The sequence below is a fragment of the Amblyomma maculatum genome, chromosome 10, assembly GCF_055883805.1.
Source record: "Amblyomma maculatum isolate TAMU_Amacu chromosome 10, ASM5588380v1, whole genome shotgun sequence".
In the NCBI taxonomy this organism is placed as follows: Eukaryota; Metazoa; Arthropoda; class Arachnida; order Ixodida; family Ixodidae; genus Amblyomma; species Amblyomma maculatum.
The window spans coordinates 97,551,686-97,570,005 of record NC_139353.1 but is presented as its reverse complement, the minus strand read 5'-3'; the positions used below and the strand labels follow the sequence as shown (position 1 = coordinate 97,570,005).

Here is an 18,320-nt window from a genome sequence, read left to right as displayed (position 1 = left end):
TATCTGCGGAATACCTTGATCGACTGAGCTCAGCAATGGAGTGAATTGTGCGTTAGGCGTCTGTAGCTTCTGCCGCAAAGGCGAAGTTGTTCCTTAGTATACGTGTTTCACTTACCCGATGCCGTCAGCAGGAATCCCATGGAACGTGACAGGGTAACAGTCGTTTGTTGCTGCCAGTTTAGGGGTCAGAAGTTCTCTGCTCGGCAGTCAACCCAGAGTATAGTCAGTAGCATCCGATGCTGGTGCTGGCGTTTTAAAATCGCTAATAGTAAAGGTAAAGAGGCTCTGCATTGGTGATAAGCATGGGGACGTGCATTGTTGCTGTGACCAAAAAGGCTGTGGGATAACTGCTCAAACAAAAAAATATACAAGCATGTCTTTTTATCCGCTCGCTCCACTCTCCAATTCACGAATTGCAATAATCCCTCCTCCCTACCTGTGAGTGTGATTTGCTAGTTCGACGTGTTCCTTCCAGAAGAAGCATGTTTACGGCATGCGCCTGCCAGACTATGTACTCAGCTTCAATCAGCGGACCTATCAGATGTACTGCCCCGGTAGTCCTAGAGGAAGCACACTTATTACACCTCATGTTGACCGCCAATAAATCATCACCTCATTTCTTATTTTCACATCAAAACAAACGTAACTTCGCTATCAGGCGACAGCACATTGGAAACATCGCTTGCTGTGTAGCTATTAAAATCACTTCCCACCAGATAATGATCCATTCTTGAAGCGGTTGGCTACGCATCCACTCCTTGCAGGCGTAATCCTGTTCGACGAGGCGTCCGGCGTGTGGCTACTGCACAGCGTACCTGAGTTCCCAGGCTCCCTGCACAGCGGCCGATATGTCTACCCGAACACGGGCCGCGAGTACGGACAAGTGGCCCTGTGCGTCTCCTTCCCCACCGGCGAGCTGGACACCATCGGTAGGCCATTTGCACATCCCTAGGACACGCGCAGGTGGGTGGCGATTCTTCGCCAGTTCCAATTGGGTTGTTACGCGAAAGTCTGTTAACTGCTCTGTTAGCTGAAAAAAAGCAGAACCTTTAGAAAGATAACAAGGCATCTTCGAAGCACCCCTATGAGTAAATCTGACATAAGTATAGCCTCGCAAATTCCGACCACAAGCCATGGCCAAAAAAAAAGAGGAATAGGTTTAATTCCCTCGGGTTATTGGGGCTACGGAAATGGCAGTAACGACATGCCTCAAATGGAAATCGTGCAATTTTGCATCAGCACTCCATAACAAATAAAAAAAATGTAGCGAAAAGAAAACATTCGTAATTAGCAAAAGTGTGAAGTGAAAAGCATGCATAGCAGTACAAAAGAAGAAACACTGAAGCATAGGTTTGTGCGTGAGCTCAGTGCCTGTCTTGTTCTTTTCTGTACGCTGTTCACTGCCTCAGCGAAACGCACCAACCTGGGCAGCTTATCAACCTGCTAACCATCGCCTTTACTGCTGCGGTTGTTAATCACTATGACATCAGCTGGGGGCACGGGACGTCTTTATCTCTATTTCTAGTGCGCCAACTTCGATCTCTCATCATACGGAAAAATCAAGGTGTCACAAGGCGCGGTAGCCTTACTCCTGTTTATGACAAGGACTACGTAGCCTGGTAGCACATACCTTATAAAAGTGTTTTTTCATGCATTTACCTTTTTCTTGGTTTCGCATAAACGCACTTGTAGCAAGTGGGCCACTGCCTAAGAGGGAGTTTGAATAGCGCCGTGGTCGTTGCTTGCACGTCGAATGAACAATGGACTAGGCATCGATTCTTAAGCTTCGCTAGGTGGATGATAATGAAGACCGGTGATTCTTCTTTAAAAATATTATTAATGTTCGATAAAACTTCTGGCCTACATAAACCATCGAATCCGAGAGTGACAGCGCCAGGTAGCTGCTAACACACCTGATATATACTGTCGCGTATGAGAGGCTACAGAAACTAGGAAACACGTACTGTCCATTTATTAAGATACAAAAGAAAAAGATCATCATGTCATCGAAGACTCAGCGGCATTAACAACGTAATTTCACCAGGAACAATTTCAATTTATTCGGAATGTTAAAGAAAGAATTTCTAAAAGACACGCAATTGAGCACGCAGTTCCTTTTGGTAATGGATGCTACATTAGCCAGAGACTGCTGTACTGATGGTTTATGAATGGCCATTGACAAGGCGGCGAGGGCGTCTATTGACAACGACCGGAAAATCGCTATCTGAGGTTTAAATTATACAGTTCACTAAAAGTTGCTGTTACCGTTCTGTTTAGCTGTTACCAAAGTATTCATGGGGTGCTGTCGTAGTATAGTACTGAAACGGCTCGCGTTTCAAAGGCAGTAGAGGACATTCCTTAGCTCTCAGTGCAGCACAAACTTAGGCCTACATCCTTTATGGAAGGTCAGTTTAGGACTCAAGTTTGGAGACTCGGGGAAAGAAGTGATCTCAGTTTCGTCAGGTAAGGGGAAAATTTGGTTTGCTAGAAGAGAGCGTGTTGCGCTCTCCCTAACAAAAGTTTAGTTCAAGATTTCTCAATATATTGAACCGAAAGTTTATACCGACAATTCGCCTTCTCGCGATAGGACTCAAATTTGTTTGAATTCTGGAAGCGAAAACGGCAAGACTATCTTCAAACCCGCGCACAGGAACTATTTCTTTTACTGCGATAAAACTACCAGCATGGTTAAGTATAATAAATTTGCTCGCAATCTTGAAGGCCGTTTAGTGAGGAAATGTTGGGAGTCTGTGGGCTCACCAAGCTTAGTAGATATTTGTTAGCGCAACAAAAGCAATATTCAAATTTTCAAGGGGGAAGGCGGGGGGGCGAAGCTGCAGCTCTGATTGCTTGTCCCCTCAGCCTGTGGAAGTCCGTGAGTGCGGGAGTGAACCGAGACGGCCGGAGCTAGGGGACAGTGTGTCACACTCTGACGGACTGGTCAACACCATACGTTTGAACGGCCTGAGCCTCTCACTAGCAGCTCCGTTCGGAGAATGGCAGTAGTAGTAACAAACACTCTGCAGCACCAATCACATCGATCACTTGTTCTTATCATTGTGATAAGAGTAGCATAGCCATGAAGGCAAAACGTGCGCCGGCGTTTGTGTAAAGCTTGCACTTGTCGATGATAGCAGGTGGCAGTTTCCAGCTGCGGTTTAGCGAAATTCCCTTCTCTTTACATGTCATCATCCCGGCTGGCAGCCTGTACGTGCAGAGAGGAAATTACTGGATCATTATCGATTTTACGGGAGAGGAGGGAGAGGCTGGAATATAATGACTGCTGAGCAAACAAAGCAAATTCATGAGTGGCTAAGCAAAAATGAGTCAATGCACAATAACGAGTAATAAGTAGAAATTAAATATAAATATATTCGCAATTTGAATGCAATACGAATTCGAACAGATTGATGAGTGAAGGTGAATTCAATAAGAATTAGAACAAAATAAATATTTGCTGAAAAAAACCAAGGCTGTCCCATTCCTTGCGCATCAGTTCTATTCGTTCAATGTTTTGGTTCCGGTTTGTGAGTTTCACGCAGTCACACTTAGAATACCGTAACCAAAAGAGATAAATGAACGCTTTCCATACTCTGCTTTGTAATGATTTCCACTCTCAGAAAGGGTAAAGATTGCCGATAACGCAAAACCATACATGCACATTTAGCTTTAAATACATGCAAGGCATTCTGCTTGGACCCACGCCCTAAAGGCTTCTCGGAAACACGCACGGGCTTATTTCTCTTCGCAGCAACGCACCTCCGGCTCCAGCACCCGCACATCTACGACAGCTACGCCCCGCAAGAATTGCTCGCTCAGCACCCTCCGCTGGCGTTGCTGCTGCAGAAGCACTTCATCCACACCGAGCCGTGGCTGCTGACGGCCAAGTTGAGGACTGCAGAAAATACCACCTTCGTCAGCTTTGCCAAGAACGGGCACTACGAACAGGGTTGGTACGCACTAAGATTCGCCATTCAATTCAGTTGTACCGAGAGAGTGCTAATAGCCAGCCAGCCACGGAGACCACACTAACCATGCCTGAAGAGTACATCGACTAGTAAAAAGGATTTGATATAAGTTAAGGATAACGCATTGCGATATGGAAAAATATGATAGCTTTAAAGTTTTTATATACGCCCACTTATGCGTCTTGATTCTAAGAAAACACCACGGCCGAATGAGGGGTCTTTTTTTTTTCAAATTTCTTTCTTAAATCGTTGTGCCGCATTATACGCACTGCAGGGTGAAGGCCTTGCCCATATTCCCCCAATTAACCCGGTCCTGTGCTAGCTGCATCCACTTAACCCCTGCGAACTTCTTAACCTCATCCGCCCACCAAACGTTCTGCCGTCCCCTGCTAGTTTTTCTTCCCTTGGAATCCAGTTTGCTACCCTAAGCGACCATCGGATGTCCTCTCTTCGCACTACATATCCTGCCTATGTCCATTTCTTCTTCTTGGTTTCCACTAGATTGTCAGTAATTCGAGCTATTTATCTGTCTCACTCTGGTATGCTTCCTATCTCCTAATGTTACTTTAAAAGTTCGCTGAATTTGTGCACCATTTTTAGTAATACTATATGACTGATTTGTAGAGAATGGCACTGTAGTCGATGACCGTAAACCTTCAAGAGTTGTTGCTGTGTTTATAGGAAAGGCTGCAGAAGACAGTAATTTCTGTCCTATCTCATATATCTCATAACTTTTGTTTTCAAGCTCTTAGAACACATATTGGTTGCTGAACTAAACAGAACGAAATATTAACCAACGCGCAACATGTTTACTGACGAGGTTTCCCCAAACCTAGTGTCAGTTACAAGAGTCGATAAAATTCGAAACTCATAGCTAATGGAGGACAAGTTGACTCAATTTTTTCAATTACTCAAAGGCATTCGAAAGAGTGGTTATACATAAGTTGATAACAAAAATGTAAATGATTGGGGTCCCTAATAAAAATCACATTGGTATCTTCTTATCTAACAAAGCACAAACAGTTCATTACTGTCGATGATGTTAACTATGTTTTATTAGATGTTCATTCTGGCTTCCCTCGGGATTCGGTTTTGGGGCCTACACGGTTTAATATTTACACAAATGATCTTTTTGATGTACTGCAGCGCACAGTTTCAATTAAATTACTTACTGAAGGCTGTATAACTACAAAAGATATTAAATAGGTTTACAACCAAGTAACCCTCCCGAAAATTTACAATTGTTGGAACGATGGTGAAATCAATGGGGGATGACCATCAACTTTGAGAAGACTGTTATAGTGAACTTTATAAATAAAATTAACAAATAATAATTTCAATTAAAGATAAACATAAACGTAGTCAAGCAGGTAAGTGACTGTAAATACTTAGAAGTAGCAATTGCATCTAGCATAAATGGACAAAGCACATTAAGAGTATATGTTCTGCAGCACGTGAAAAGCTGAGGTTGTTAAGGCACCACACGGTACAGTGGGGTGCCCAAGCTCGTTAAAACTTGAGGCATACAAAGCATATAAGATACCCACGCTTGAGCATGCATGTGTAGAGTGCGACCCGTATATGTTAAGGGACATAAACTTCAGAATAGCAGCTCGTTTCATTTAAAATCTACACAGACGCATCTACTCACCTTCATCTATGGTTCTTCTTGCTGGCCTTGATCCGCTAGCTGACAGAAGAACAAATCCCGACTAGCCCTCCTCCAATCCTTAAATTTTTCAGACTTGACATTATTTCTGACAACTATTAAAACAAAAAAAAAAAGGTTTCCTCCAGAACATCTCACCATAAGCACTGTCTTGCCTTATCACCTGTATCTGGATGAATTGATATGCACAAACTTTCGTTTTTTTCTTCCACGGACCATCCGAGCCTCGAACGCCCTAGCGATCAATTCGCCGTTCTTTTTTTTTTTTTCCTCCGCTGGGGTGGCGCAGTGGTTATGGCGCTCGACTACTGTTCCCAAGGACGCGGGATCGAATCCCGGCCTCGGCGGCCGCTTTTCGATGGAGGCGAAAAGCAAGGTGCCCGTGTGCTGTGCGATGTTCCGGAGTCCTCCACCACGGCGTCTCTCATAGCCGGAGTCGCTTTGGGACGTTAAACCCCACAAACCAAACCAAACCTAATTCGCCGTTTTTATCACCTCCATATTGAAGTGTGATGTGTTCTAAGTGCGACGCATTTTCCCTCTAGTTATAAATTAGGCTCTAGGTGACGTTCTTTTTTTTTTTTGCGAGCTGCATAACATTGATTGCACTTGCCCTCTCCTGCTTGGGCATAGTATGCCTTTAGTATATTTCCTAAATAAGTAATTAAAACAGTATGAACTGGGGCAAGTTCGTTGCTCCTGATTTCCAAATCTAGATTTTCCCGAAATAAAAAGGGGCATGAAATACATATGTTCCATGTTGTCCCTGTTTTTTTTTTTTTTCGCGCTAAGCCTGGTTTTCAAAGTGACAAGGTTATGAGACAGGAAGGGAGAGGAGTAGGTAAGGGAGCCTACGCGTGTTAATCCTTAGTAGAAATTAAAAAGGAATGCGCAGGACTTCTAATGCGACAAGATAAACGGTGGCCTGAGAACATTTATTGAAGTAAAAATAATTAGGGGACACTAAAGCTCTGCCGTTAAGTGTGTGACGCGATAGCGTTTCACACACACGGACCAGTTTCTCACTTTATTTTTCCATTTTTTACGCACCAATACTTAGCTTCAACAAACATTAGCTTTCAGTTTTGAGCAGTTTTAGATGGTTGAAACATTTTGTATTTTTCAATTATTTCAGTTACTAGATCACTTACACATTAAATTTTGTTATTTACCATCATCAAGCCATGACTTTTATTTTTAGCATTTCCACAGCTTTAAAACCATACACTAATTCTTTTATTTTTCAATTATTTCAATGAAATATTTAGCAAATTACTCTTAATTGTCTCATGCAACATTATCAAGCATTGACTTGTGAGCGTTTTGACATCTTGAGCCCATTTTCAATATTTTATTTTTAATTAACCAATCAATTACAATGATTTCATTAACTCGTCATCTCCTATCACGCACCAATCAATCTTAAATCAATAGAACTACAAATTACCATGAAATGATATTTTTAAAGCAGCTTCCGATTACTTCCGACACGCGGGGCTAACCACTACTACTTCTATACTATTGTTACTACGCCGGCGGCTTTTCGTCTGAAAAAGCTGAACTAGCTCTCGCTTAAAGCCTTTAAGCTTCGCGCTGTCGCTTAAGTCCCTAGTTCAGGACCTCGTTAGTTGTGATCGCACGCGGACGCACATGAAAAGAGCTCAGGCGATTTCTCGATTCAAGTCTAACTTACGTCAGCACATAGACCATGTTCGAGAATATCTCACCCATTTCTTACGCGCTTTCAGGCTTTCATTTCAACCTTCCATTTTGAAGCTTTTTTTTTTCTTGTTCAAGCTGTCACATTCTTCTTTAGCTGCATTTACATCATGTACTTACTCTGTGGGATGGAGCGCATACAATACATCGGCCAAAACTCTAAGCTGCAGAGCTTTCATTGCTTTATGAAGACCAAGGAGAGAAAATTGTGACAAAGACTATAATAGCTGCTACGTTGCTCGCTCATTTTTATTTGGTGCATTATCCCGCGTCTGTCCGTTCATTATGCTGCTTATGCCAAACGCTAAGCCGCCTGTGGTGAAACCCAAACCAATAGTCGAATTTTGGCTCACACAACCTCGCCAGAGAGCTGCAAATTAGCTTAACCCCTAACGATACGGTTAGCATCACTATTGGCGTCCATAGTTTAAATTTGAAATATGTAAAGGTGCTTTTTTTATTAAGCGAAATATGGGCCTATGTTCGTACTGAACTCAGTAGACGTATATGTGCAAGATATCAGTACAGGCCACAGGCAACAGTTTTTGACCCAAGCAGGCTGCAGACTCGTCAGCGAAATTTTCGATATGCAGGGATTATGAAACACGTTTGCTGGTCTCACTCACGACATAGTCCCCCGTTACTAAGAGCTTGTTATTGACCATGTCTGTGTCCTCAAATGTGTTGACATTTTAGACGAATGTCCTTTTTCACAGCACCAAAATAAGTATTTTTTTTTCTAAACAGACTCCTGCAGTAAAATAGTGATTCCAACTGTATGCAAAAAAAAATTCTCTAATGAGTTTTTGGAGAACGCTGAAAAATATTATTTAAGACGAGGAAGCTGGAAGACAACGACAGGCGTCTTACATTATAAAAGGTGATCCGGGAATCTCAAGCCTGAGCCATGACACTACAATTTTGGTAAAGTCAGTGTCTCGACATCATTATACTTAAGTATAACTAAGGTATGTCAATGTATCAACGGTAATAGTCAATACTTAAAATCGTTGCTACATTGGTGACTTAAAGTCAGGACAAAAATAGATTAACGCCATCTTAGCACTCAAATTCGGGATAATATTCATTCATTCTTTGTTTTAAAAAGGGGGGAATCTCATTTAACGATGGAAGAATACAGATAGGTGGCGCCAACTGCCACTGCTTTAGAGGAAAGTATACCAAGAGTTATCTATGCACCTCTTCTTCGCCGTCGTAATCCCGACTGTCCAATGGAATGAATACAGAAAACGGAGGGAAAACTTCTGGCTGGTCCACTAGATTCTAAGAAAGGCGACACGAGCATATCCTCGCAAGGCTCCTTCGCCACCAGTGTGACTTTACTTCAAATAAGATTTGCACGTAACTGATAACTCGTAATCGATTATCTTTATTTATTCAATACTGCAGGCCTTTACGGCCAAGCAGGAGGGGCATACAAATTACATCAGTGTACAGAATGAAGATATCAAATAATAATTTGAAAACACTTGTTTTCTGGACAATAGAATATGAATAGATTATATTACTCGAAGTTAATTACATATTTCAGTAATTTTGGAATCATTTGATTACTTTTTCAAAATGTAACATTTTGTGCACTTCAAAGCTTATTTCCCCCCTACTGATTACCATTCAGAGATTACTTCGGTGCCGAAAAGCTTACAGCGGCGAAGCGTCTGTGGCAACATAATTGCGCCAGATTGTTCGGCCGCATAACGGTGCTCATGGGCGACTGCCACTTCGCGCTCTCCGCGATCTTCGTTCTTGATGTAACTTCTGCTGGCACCTGTTGCAATTCCTCGGTTTAGGGTCAAATGTGTGTGTAGTGAAGGAGACGTCGAGAGCTCCACCAGTTTTGGCGGAAGAATTCAGAAGTCTTTCCATGTTTCCACACAAGAATCCGCCTATGGAAATAAAAAAAAAAAACCACTCGACTTTTTAAGCTTTTCGACTACTTTTCCTGCAGTGCCTTTCTAAAGTGCCAACAATGAAGCGCAGCGCTTCATAGAGGACATTCGGTTTTATTTGGTTCGGCTTGGTCTACAAAGTTTCGCTTACAAAAGAAACGCAGGCCACGAGAGACGCCGCAGTGGAGTACTCCGCAAAATTTGACCAACTGTGCTTCTTAATATGTTCTCCCCTGATGGGGTTGGGGCAGGTAGGTCACCGCCGCTTGCGGCGGGGGTTAGCCTGCCACCGAATTTTTATCTGTTGTAGGCCATCATTTTACCCGCCACCGCTTCGGTGGTGGACGACGGCTGTTGTTGCGGCGAGCGTCTTTCTTTCCCTCTTCCTTTTCCTTCTTCTCTATTTTCTCTTCTGTCCGCACGAGGCAGCGGAGGTGGCTCAGCTACAGAGCCAGTAGCAGGCCCGTGCATTTTCTTTTCCTTCTTCCTACAGCCACAACAACAACGCTGACATCGCACAGCACGTGGCGCTTTGTTTTACGCCTACAACGAAAAGCTGCCGCCGAGGCTGGGATTACGTATTCGTCCTTAGGTTCAGCAGTCGAGCGCATTAACCACTGAGCCACCGCGGTGGGTAGTAGAGGAAATACAAGCTGGCATCGAAGCATTTCCTAACTGCGAGCAGATGCGCACGGAGTTCATAAGGTATAACGCCGCCCTATCATCTAGCGGTACAGGTAGAGATTGTTTAGTGTAGCGGCTGACGTCTTCAAGAGGAAACGTTGTAAAAAAAGGGACGATAAATTTGAAATACAACTGTTCTTGAATATTTTAAAAACTTCAAGCAGGTCGCTCTAGATAATTGCAGCTTGAAAAGTTTGTGTTATGAAAATAAACTTCATCAAACGTAACGCAATCGTAATCGATTACTGTTCAGTAATTATCAGCCAATTTTCGGGGGCTGCAGTTAACCGCTGTAATTGGCTATATTAAAATGCAATAATTTCTACAGGTTACTTGTTTTCTGTAAGGTGTAAAACACTGCTTCTAAACCATGCCATCCCCGGCAACAATTTCGCGGAAATTAGCACAAGGACCCGCCAGTTGAGAGCTCTGATTAAAATCTCTCTCTCTCTCTCTCTCTCTCTCTCTCTCTCTATTGATAAATTGCAGAAGATATAAAGTGCGACTGAGAGGGTGGCTGACCGGGCTAGTTGAGGATTTGTGGCTGCTAATACGGAAAGCACAGTATCGTTAACGGCAATGACCACAGAAAAAACGGACGCCACGGCCCCAACTTCACCCGAATGATTTATTTCCAACAAGGCAACATACAAATAGAGAGGCTGGCCTAGGACCAAGCCTTGGGAGCCATCAAGTTCACACACACAGAAAAAGTAACTCAAAAAATCTTACCTGGCCGGCTTAAAAGACAAGTTGAAACGAGTAAAAGGATACCAAAGTAACATCGGTCCCAAAAGGAAGGTTAAAAGGCGGAAACAGGCAAAACTGAAAACCTTCAAAAACTTTTGAAAGCCGCTAGGACAGAACACGGTCATACCACTGAGACAGCAAATGGCTGAGACACTTTTTGTTGGTTTGGCGTTTCGTTAAGTTACGCTCAAATTGCATCGAATATTCACTGAATGGAATTTCAGGACGAAATACTATACTGAAGTCAGTACACTGATGTTTGACTGTTCGTTCGTCCTTGCTTTGGAAGTTGCGTTATGCTCTCATTATTTCGCTGCCGATGAAATTATTCGCAAATTTAGGTTTCAATTTACCTGCCGTGCTATGATAACTTATTAGTGCATCTAGTTCACAGATTTTCTTGTCAGGAACCACAGCAGTTCTAAACATTTCTGAGTCTTTACCTCGTACGTATTTCACTTTACTTTCCACGTTCTTCAAAAGAGTCAGCAACTGCTTCACTTTGGCTCATTCAGGCCGCCGCACTTTTGCGTATCACTCGTCATATGTATGAATTAAGAAGTATGGCAGCATGTGCATATGTCGCATTTGCGTAGATGTATACGAGACCGCACTGGGGGTGACGCTACGGACTGACGTGCTTGCCTCGACATGGCGCAATGGCCGGGGCGGCAGGCTCCCACCGGCCTGCAACGGTGAGGCCGGACCACGAGTGCTGGACGTACTGCAGATGCGCTTCGACCAGGCATCGGGCAACGCCTCGCTAGCCTTCGACAACTCGGAGGACCATAGCAAGTGGGCCATTTCTCTGCCCAGACAGGCGCCGTCGGCGGAACGGGAAGCTATTTCGGAGAACGGAGAGGGGGACGACCAGGGATATGTGTGCGTCGGCTCTCTGAATCGCATGGTGAGATAAATTTTTACAATAGTGCCAGTTTCCAAAGGGTACATTGTTCCCTCTTACACTGAACTTTGTACTGCATGGTTCTACAATCGTTCAGATTGATTTAATTTATCAAGCCACTTGAAGCATGAAAGCAGGCCATTACTTATTTTGCTCCAGTCGGGTGTTGGTTTGCACCATGATTAGCACTTCTATAATTTTATATAACCTCAGAGCAGCGCTTTGGAGAGAGCTGCGACCAGCGAAAGGTTCAATACAGAACTGCTATATATATATATATATATATATATATATATATATATATATATATATATATATATATATATATATATATATAAAGTAGAGCATTACGACAGAGGCGAATGTTCGTTCTCACAGTTTATTTTGTCGACAGTTTCGTGACGACCGTTCACGAAACTGTCGACAAAGGAAACTGTGAAAAGTAACAATCGTATCTTTCGTATGTATGTATGTATGTATATATATATATATATATATATATATATATATATATATATATATATATATATATATATATATATATATAAATATAGTTTTTTATTTATTTATTTAAAAGCAGGATATCACACAACTTTCACGATTATCTATTTTATTCCACATGTTTCGGACGCCACCGTCCTTCTTCAGGGTAGAATTGAGAATGGAGAATAAGTCCGCACATTACTCCACTGTTAAGAGAGGGAGAAGGAATTCTCGCTCCCTGTCTTTGGAGAAAGACGGCCCACCATCCGAAACTGTTGGAATAAAATTGATAATCGAAAAAGTTGTGTGACATCCTGTTTGAATTTAACTCTGGCCAATTAGTAACAAGCAATTCGTGTCTATATATATATTAACATATTATTGATACTATTGGTCCTCTCTTGGGACTCTTACAGAAGACGAATGATAGCCAACACTGGTCTTCAAAGCATGCGTTCTGACACATCTCAAAATATTCCTTAATACAATCATACACTGTGTACACGCTCGATGTGAGCAAAAACTTAAGACCAATACAGACTGTGGATGATCTGATAAGGCTGCAAGCTCCATGAAGTTTTCTAAGGAATGCTGCGCAGTTATAGATTTATCTGGGGCGTTCCATTCTCTTACTGCTCGAAGAAAGAAAGAAAAATGATATGTGTTGTTAGCACAAAAGTAATAATTTATCGTAAAATCGTGCTTGTGATGGGTTTCTCTAGAACGGTTAAAACTAACGTAAGTAGCAGGATCCATGTTGAATGCATTATGAATTATTTGATATAAAATCTTGAGTCTATTGAGTGTTACGCGACTTGATAATGTGTCTAGGCCTGCGCGGGAAAGCAGCTTCGTGGGAGGGTCAGTGCACCTGTATCTGTGGTGGTTAAAGCGAGCCGCTTTTCATTGAACTGATTCAAGCATGTGTACCGTCTTTGCCAAAAGTAACCACAGGCTGCATGTTTTGCTCCACTATTATTGTAAGGCCAATAAGAAATCCCATAGGATTTTAACTCATTAAGGTGTAAGGAGAGGTGCCCCCCTTTACTTTAGAGAGATTTAAAACTTCAGGTAGGGTATCAATTTATTGCCATACGGCCAAGAAGCAGATCCTGCAGCCTGGTTACTTTTGGCAAAGACGGTACATCTTTTTGCATATACGGAGACCAGACGACGTTTGCGTATTATAAGATTGGACGGATAAGCTTTGAATATACACGTGTGTATATATATATACAGAGCATGGTGCACTGAATGGCTAACAGTATTTACAGGATTTAAAAAATTAAAATTCTAATTGAAATTCTTTATTTTCGCAACAGAAGTTAATAGTAGCTTAATGTTTCAGAAGTGCACTGACTGAATGAATTTAATTTAGGCATGTGACGAGACGACGCCGATTCCCGTTTCATAAATGTGCCCTAAATGTCTCCTCTTCGTTCTGTGCAGCAATCTCAGCTGCCAAGAGGCGGCGAAACCATGTGCTTTCGCAATACCATGCTGCACAGTTTGCTTCTGGGGAGCGTCGTCTCTCACGACACGTGCCCAAGGACCACAGTGGCTGCAGCTTGACGCTCAGCGACGAAGGTCAAGAAACAAGCGTCACGCAGAAAAGGAATAAAATGGAGTTAAACAGAAGACCGCCCGATACCATCCACAAGTGTCATTTTTGTACTTATGCAAACATTGCCAATGTCACTACGTCTACTGAAGTATAAATAGCTCTCCCACTTATCTCCGGTTCACACTGTCCTACGCTTTTGATAGGCAACTCGCCAAGTTCCTAAATCATGAGTTATTTTATCCGCCCACTTCATTAGATGGCTTCTGTAGCGAGCGCTGTACACTACGCTCGTCAAAAACGTGTTTCGCGTGATCAGTAGGCCAGTACTGCGCATGCACTGTTACCATGGCAACCAAATGCGCCGTTGCACTGGTGCTTCTGTTGCACTTGTGCTTCTTGTGCACTAGTGCTTATGTTTGCTTGTTCATGCTCGTTGCCGCGAGACGGCGCTTTATAATTTTCTTCGTCACGCAAGGTGCGTCGAGATGTATCTGAAAGATTCCAGCTATGCCCTCCCATGTGTTTCTACAATGTTCAGGTTGTGTTAGTCACAGTTTGCGGCGGCTTTACTCGATGTTTCTTCGCCGCATTTATATTGACCGTTGACGGCCGCGACAGGAGCGGGTAGATCGACGACTGTCGCATCTGGTGGAGGTGCACTGGTTTCTCACGCGGCATACAAAAAGAGATGCTTTGACGCCTCGAATAAAATTTTACTTTTTCCCCTTCAGTCATATTTGGGTTGGTCCGACGTAAGGGGCGCTTCATTTCTTCAACGTAGGCGAGGATGGGCTCGTTAGGAAGCTGGGCTTTGGATTAAAGAAGCTGTTCCGCTTTTTCTTTCCTTACCACGCTCGCGAACTATTTGAACAGTTCTTTCGTGAAGTCCCCCACGTCGTTATCGAAGAGTCGGGGTTTTCATACGACTTCCTCGCTGTTCCATCAGGAGCGAAGAACATGTTTCGAAGTTTCAAAGCTTTATCCCAATTGTTAAATGCGGCAGCTTATTTGTACTGGTCTAGCTAGTCCCCTGTATCTTCTTCCGGGTTGCTGTAGAAAATAGGGCCTGTCGGGGCTGCTGCAAGCCAACCGGAACTGTAGACTGGGCCATTACTAATGCTGAGGAGGACTTCTTTCGAGGTCGAACAGGGTCCGGCAGCAGACGGAGTTCTGGAGACGAGGTTCGGGGACTTGAAGTCATCGGCTGGCTCGATGCCCTGTAGGCTGGTCCCCCAGTGCGACAGAAACAGGGGGTTGTGGTCGTGGCTTGAAGGGGTAGACCTAAACACAAAGTGCAGCATCTTCACCAGATGTCCCATGTTGGTCACGATGCCGTAACCAGCAAACGAAGAGAAACTGGCGTTGGACTGAATGAACTCTATTTGGGCTGACTTGCGCTCGCAAAAGAACTAAGCAATTCGTAGATCGACGATAGACGAGCAAGCTTGCTGTTATCGCCGCCCTCGAATCGGTTAGCTTTTTTGAGCGCGCAAATCAACCCAAATAAAATTTGCATAATGTCCATCCCCAGTTTCTTCGTTTGCTGGTTTCGGCCTCGTCACTAACACGCGATAGTATGTTTCTTATCCAACCCTGCTCAAATCCTGTATTTTTTAACGTTACTTAAAACATTTATTAAGAACGTACGCCCGCTGAACCCAGTTTTAAAGTCAAGAAAACGGAAACTAGAGAGATAGAATCTTTTCAATAAAAAAGGAATGAAATTTAGCCGGCATTTCAAACCCGCTAATTTCCTACTCTTCGCTGGGAAGTGAATCGAACAAGAGAGATAAGGAATTAAAGAATTGTGAGATTTTAATAAATAATATGAGGTGTTGAACTGTGGAACCAAACTTATAAAAGAAGAATGCCGGAAAACATTTACAGGTGACTTGTAATGCCCTATAAACGGACTGGCAATGCCCTTTGCTTACTGATCGCGAAATGTTCAGGAACGTGGAGCTATTTAAGGCTGTCTCGATATGTAGCATCAAATAGACAGAAAACTAAAATGTTCATTGTACGCCTTTGCTGTCTACGACAGCCAAGGGACCTAACACGCTCTCTGGACCACTTGGGTGACCGATTCCAATAAATATTCATACGAGCCCGTTCTTCGGCATACGCGGGGCATTCAAACAGGAAATACCGTGCTGTTAGACGGCGCTGCAGCTGTTTCGATAGAACGTTTGCCTCTATGTCACAGTGGTGGCCATACTGCTGAGCAAATAACACGTCCAAAGACTGTATACAGGCATACCTAATCAGAATATTATCTGTTTCGGCTGGCACTTGCGAAGATGCGCTATTCACCGCAAAATGGCTTCCGCGTAACGTCCATTGAATACCTTAAAGAGATTATACGCTCGTCCTAACCGGAACCGTAAACTATTTCTGTGCGCAACGCACCGAAGAGTTTGATGATAAACAGTTCCCGAATGGCGAGGTAGTACATCTGGTAGTCGCTGTCTGGAAAGAGGCTATATTTAATGAAAACAGGTCAATTGGTGCGTCAGCAAGCTCCTGACAGGGTTCTTCCTTTTTTTTCGTGAGCACATCCTATACGTAGTTCAAATGCGCCGCTTACCTTTAGAAAATCCGCTTTCAGAAACAATGCTGAAGGCTTATAGAGCCACTGCATCCGCCTTTTTCGTTACCCAGGATACCACAGTGGCCTGGTATCCACAGAACTGTTGTAGAGTGGCTTTAGACAATAGAAAAGTGATCAATATAGCTTATGTGAAAATGATGTGCTTCGTTATTGGTCTTTTTAGAAAGCTGGATAAGGTTGTTGAGCTGCTTCCGAAACCGTGTGGAAAATTTGAACTGCTGTAGGCGATAGGAAAGCATTTGACTTGTTGAGGGCGTATGACGATCACTGGAAGAAGTATCTTGCGAAGCTGGAACATCGGTGACGACGCGGATTTCCTGCGTGATTTCTCGGCTAAGAAGGTCTGAGCAGCTGCAGCGACGTACCTTGTCGCGTGCGACTGTTTCAATTCACACCTGGTATAAGCTGCCGTTTGTTTCTTAAAGACGCGAATGTATAGGGAGGAAGCGTCGGAGCCAGTAATGTCTGTTGCTGAGTAATCTAATTAAAGATCAGTGACGGTAATGCAAAAGCAAAGCCAAAGTTTCTGACGGTTATGCGGACCCGGTGTAGGAAGCACCTCTTTAATAGAGTGCCGGTTATAAGCTTCTCGCGTTTATACTTGACTTAAGCCATTGTTCTTGTATTATGATTGCCAGTTATCCGCTACGAAGCGCTCTCATTATTGACATTTGAAGTGGACGTTGGTAGACCATGGCGACCAGCACGGCGTCTTTCCTTCAACAGCGAGTGTATTTTGTGCACTGCGATTTTTCTCCCTTTTAATGACGTCAATAAGCGTGCTCTTACGTTACTACAGAAAAACCAGTTCAGCAATGCTCAACTTTTTAGCCGTGCGGCAAAAAAAAAAGACCGGTACATTGAGGGAAAAATACGAAATCGCAAAGGAACATTTATTTTCGTCGGACATCGCCTTTAGAGGAAAAGACCCCTCAACCCCCCTCCCGTTTAATCATTTTCTAGCCAAAGAGGTTCTGATTACTAACATGGCGAAGAAACAACTAGCTAAGCTTAGGATCCCTATGCGCATCAAAGCATAGCGGCGCTAGCTAAGAGCAGTCATAAATTCCGAACAATAACTCAATGAGTGAGATTTATACCCGGTACAACACCCCGTTCCACTTTTTTGTGGCTCACAGGCTAAACCTTTGTCCTTTCCAGTTCCCGTCATGAAATTTCTGCCCTTCGGTGTAGGCCTGCAACCACATAGACGCGCATACAGCCGCAGACGGTTTACTGATGTGGATGATATAGTTCTGATTTTCGAGCTGAAAATGATTAATTAGTCGACGGCCTGCAGGTTTGGGTGCTTATGGGCACGTAGATTACGCTTCTTTTCATTACTTCGCCCATATATGATCTTCAACCTGTTATTTTACTGTGACTGACACGGCGGTGACTACGGTTCATGGCATCGGATTCTTAAAGGGTGATTCAATGCAGAAAGTGTAATGAAGCGAAGGCATTTCTATGCTCATGGTGAAAACTTCTCGTCGGCGATATTTGTCCGCGAGATTCCGCGAGTGAATGACGCTGCGCCTTTCCCTTCTTGTAAGCCATTTATAGAATACTGGTGAACTTTGATGCGTTCAAAGGAATGTTGGTTGAGTTCGACAAGGGACGTGCGATGTAGCGTGTGCAGCAGCAATGTCCAGGCTTCCGCATTTCCCCGCTGCAGATTCTGCAGTGCTCTCGGATCTTTATTGCTCAGCATCCCACGTTGTTGGTTGCTGTTTTTATCCTGAACTAAACATTTCGACATATTTTCCTCTCTAGTTGGGTTGATACCTAAATTAAACTTGAAAATTCTCCGACCATGACATTTTTTTTTTTTTATTTTACAGAAACCCGATAGAAACTTCCTCAGACGTGTTGTGCTGTGCTGGCCATAAGAAGGATGGATACGTCTTGTAACTTCAAGATTAGCCTCTCAGAATTACACTGGCAAACAACAAAGTTGGTCGTGAAATTAAGGAGTAGATTACGTGAATGGGGAAAAAGATGCCGAAGTTCTTTAATATGATGTTCCCGCCACATAGCCCCTTCGTGAGTATGTGC

At 43.3% G+C, this 18,320-nt stretch overlaps 1 protein-coding gene across 1 annotated transcript in view; it reads left to right on the top strand.

Annotated features, from left to right (window-relative positions):
- Positions 1 to 13,740, top strand: part of LOC146177077 (plancitoxin-1-like) — a 28,373-nt gene extending 14,633 nt beyond the window's left edge. Inside the window, exons 4-7 of the mRNA XM_084581087.1 lie at positions 765 to 929; positions 3,752 to 3,949; positions 11,297 to 11,607; positions 13,537 to 13,740. Of these exons, the coding sequence (XP_084437213.1) occupies positions 765 to 929; positions 3,752 to 3,949; positions 11,297 to 11,607; positions 13,537 to 13,659 (797 nt within the window). The 3' untranslated portion in view covers positions 13,660 to 13,740. The remainder of the gene's footprint in view (positions 1 to 764; positions 930 to 3,751; positions 3,950 to 11,296; positions 11,608 to 13,536) is intronic.
- Positions 13,741 to 18,320: the final 4,580 nt, after the last annotated feature.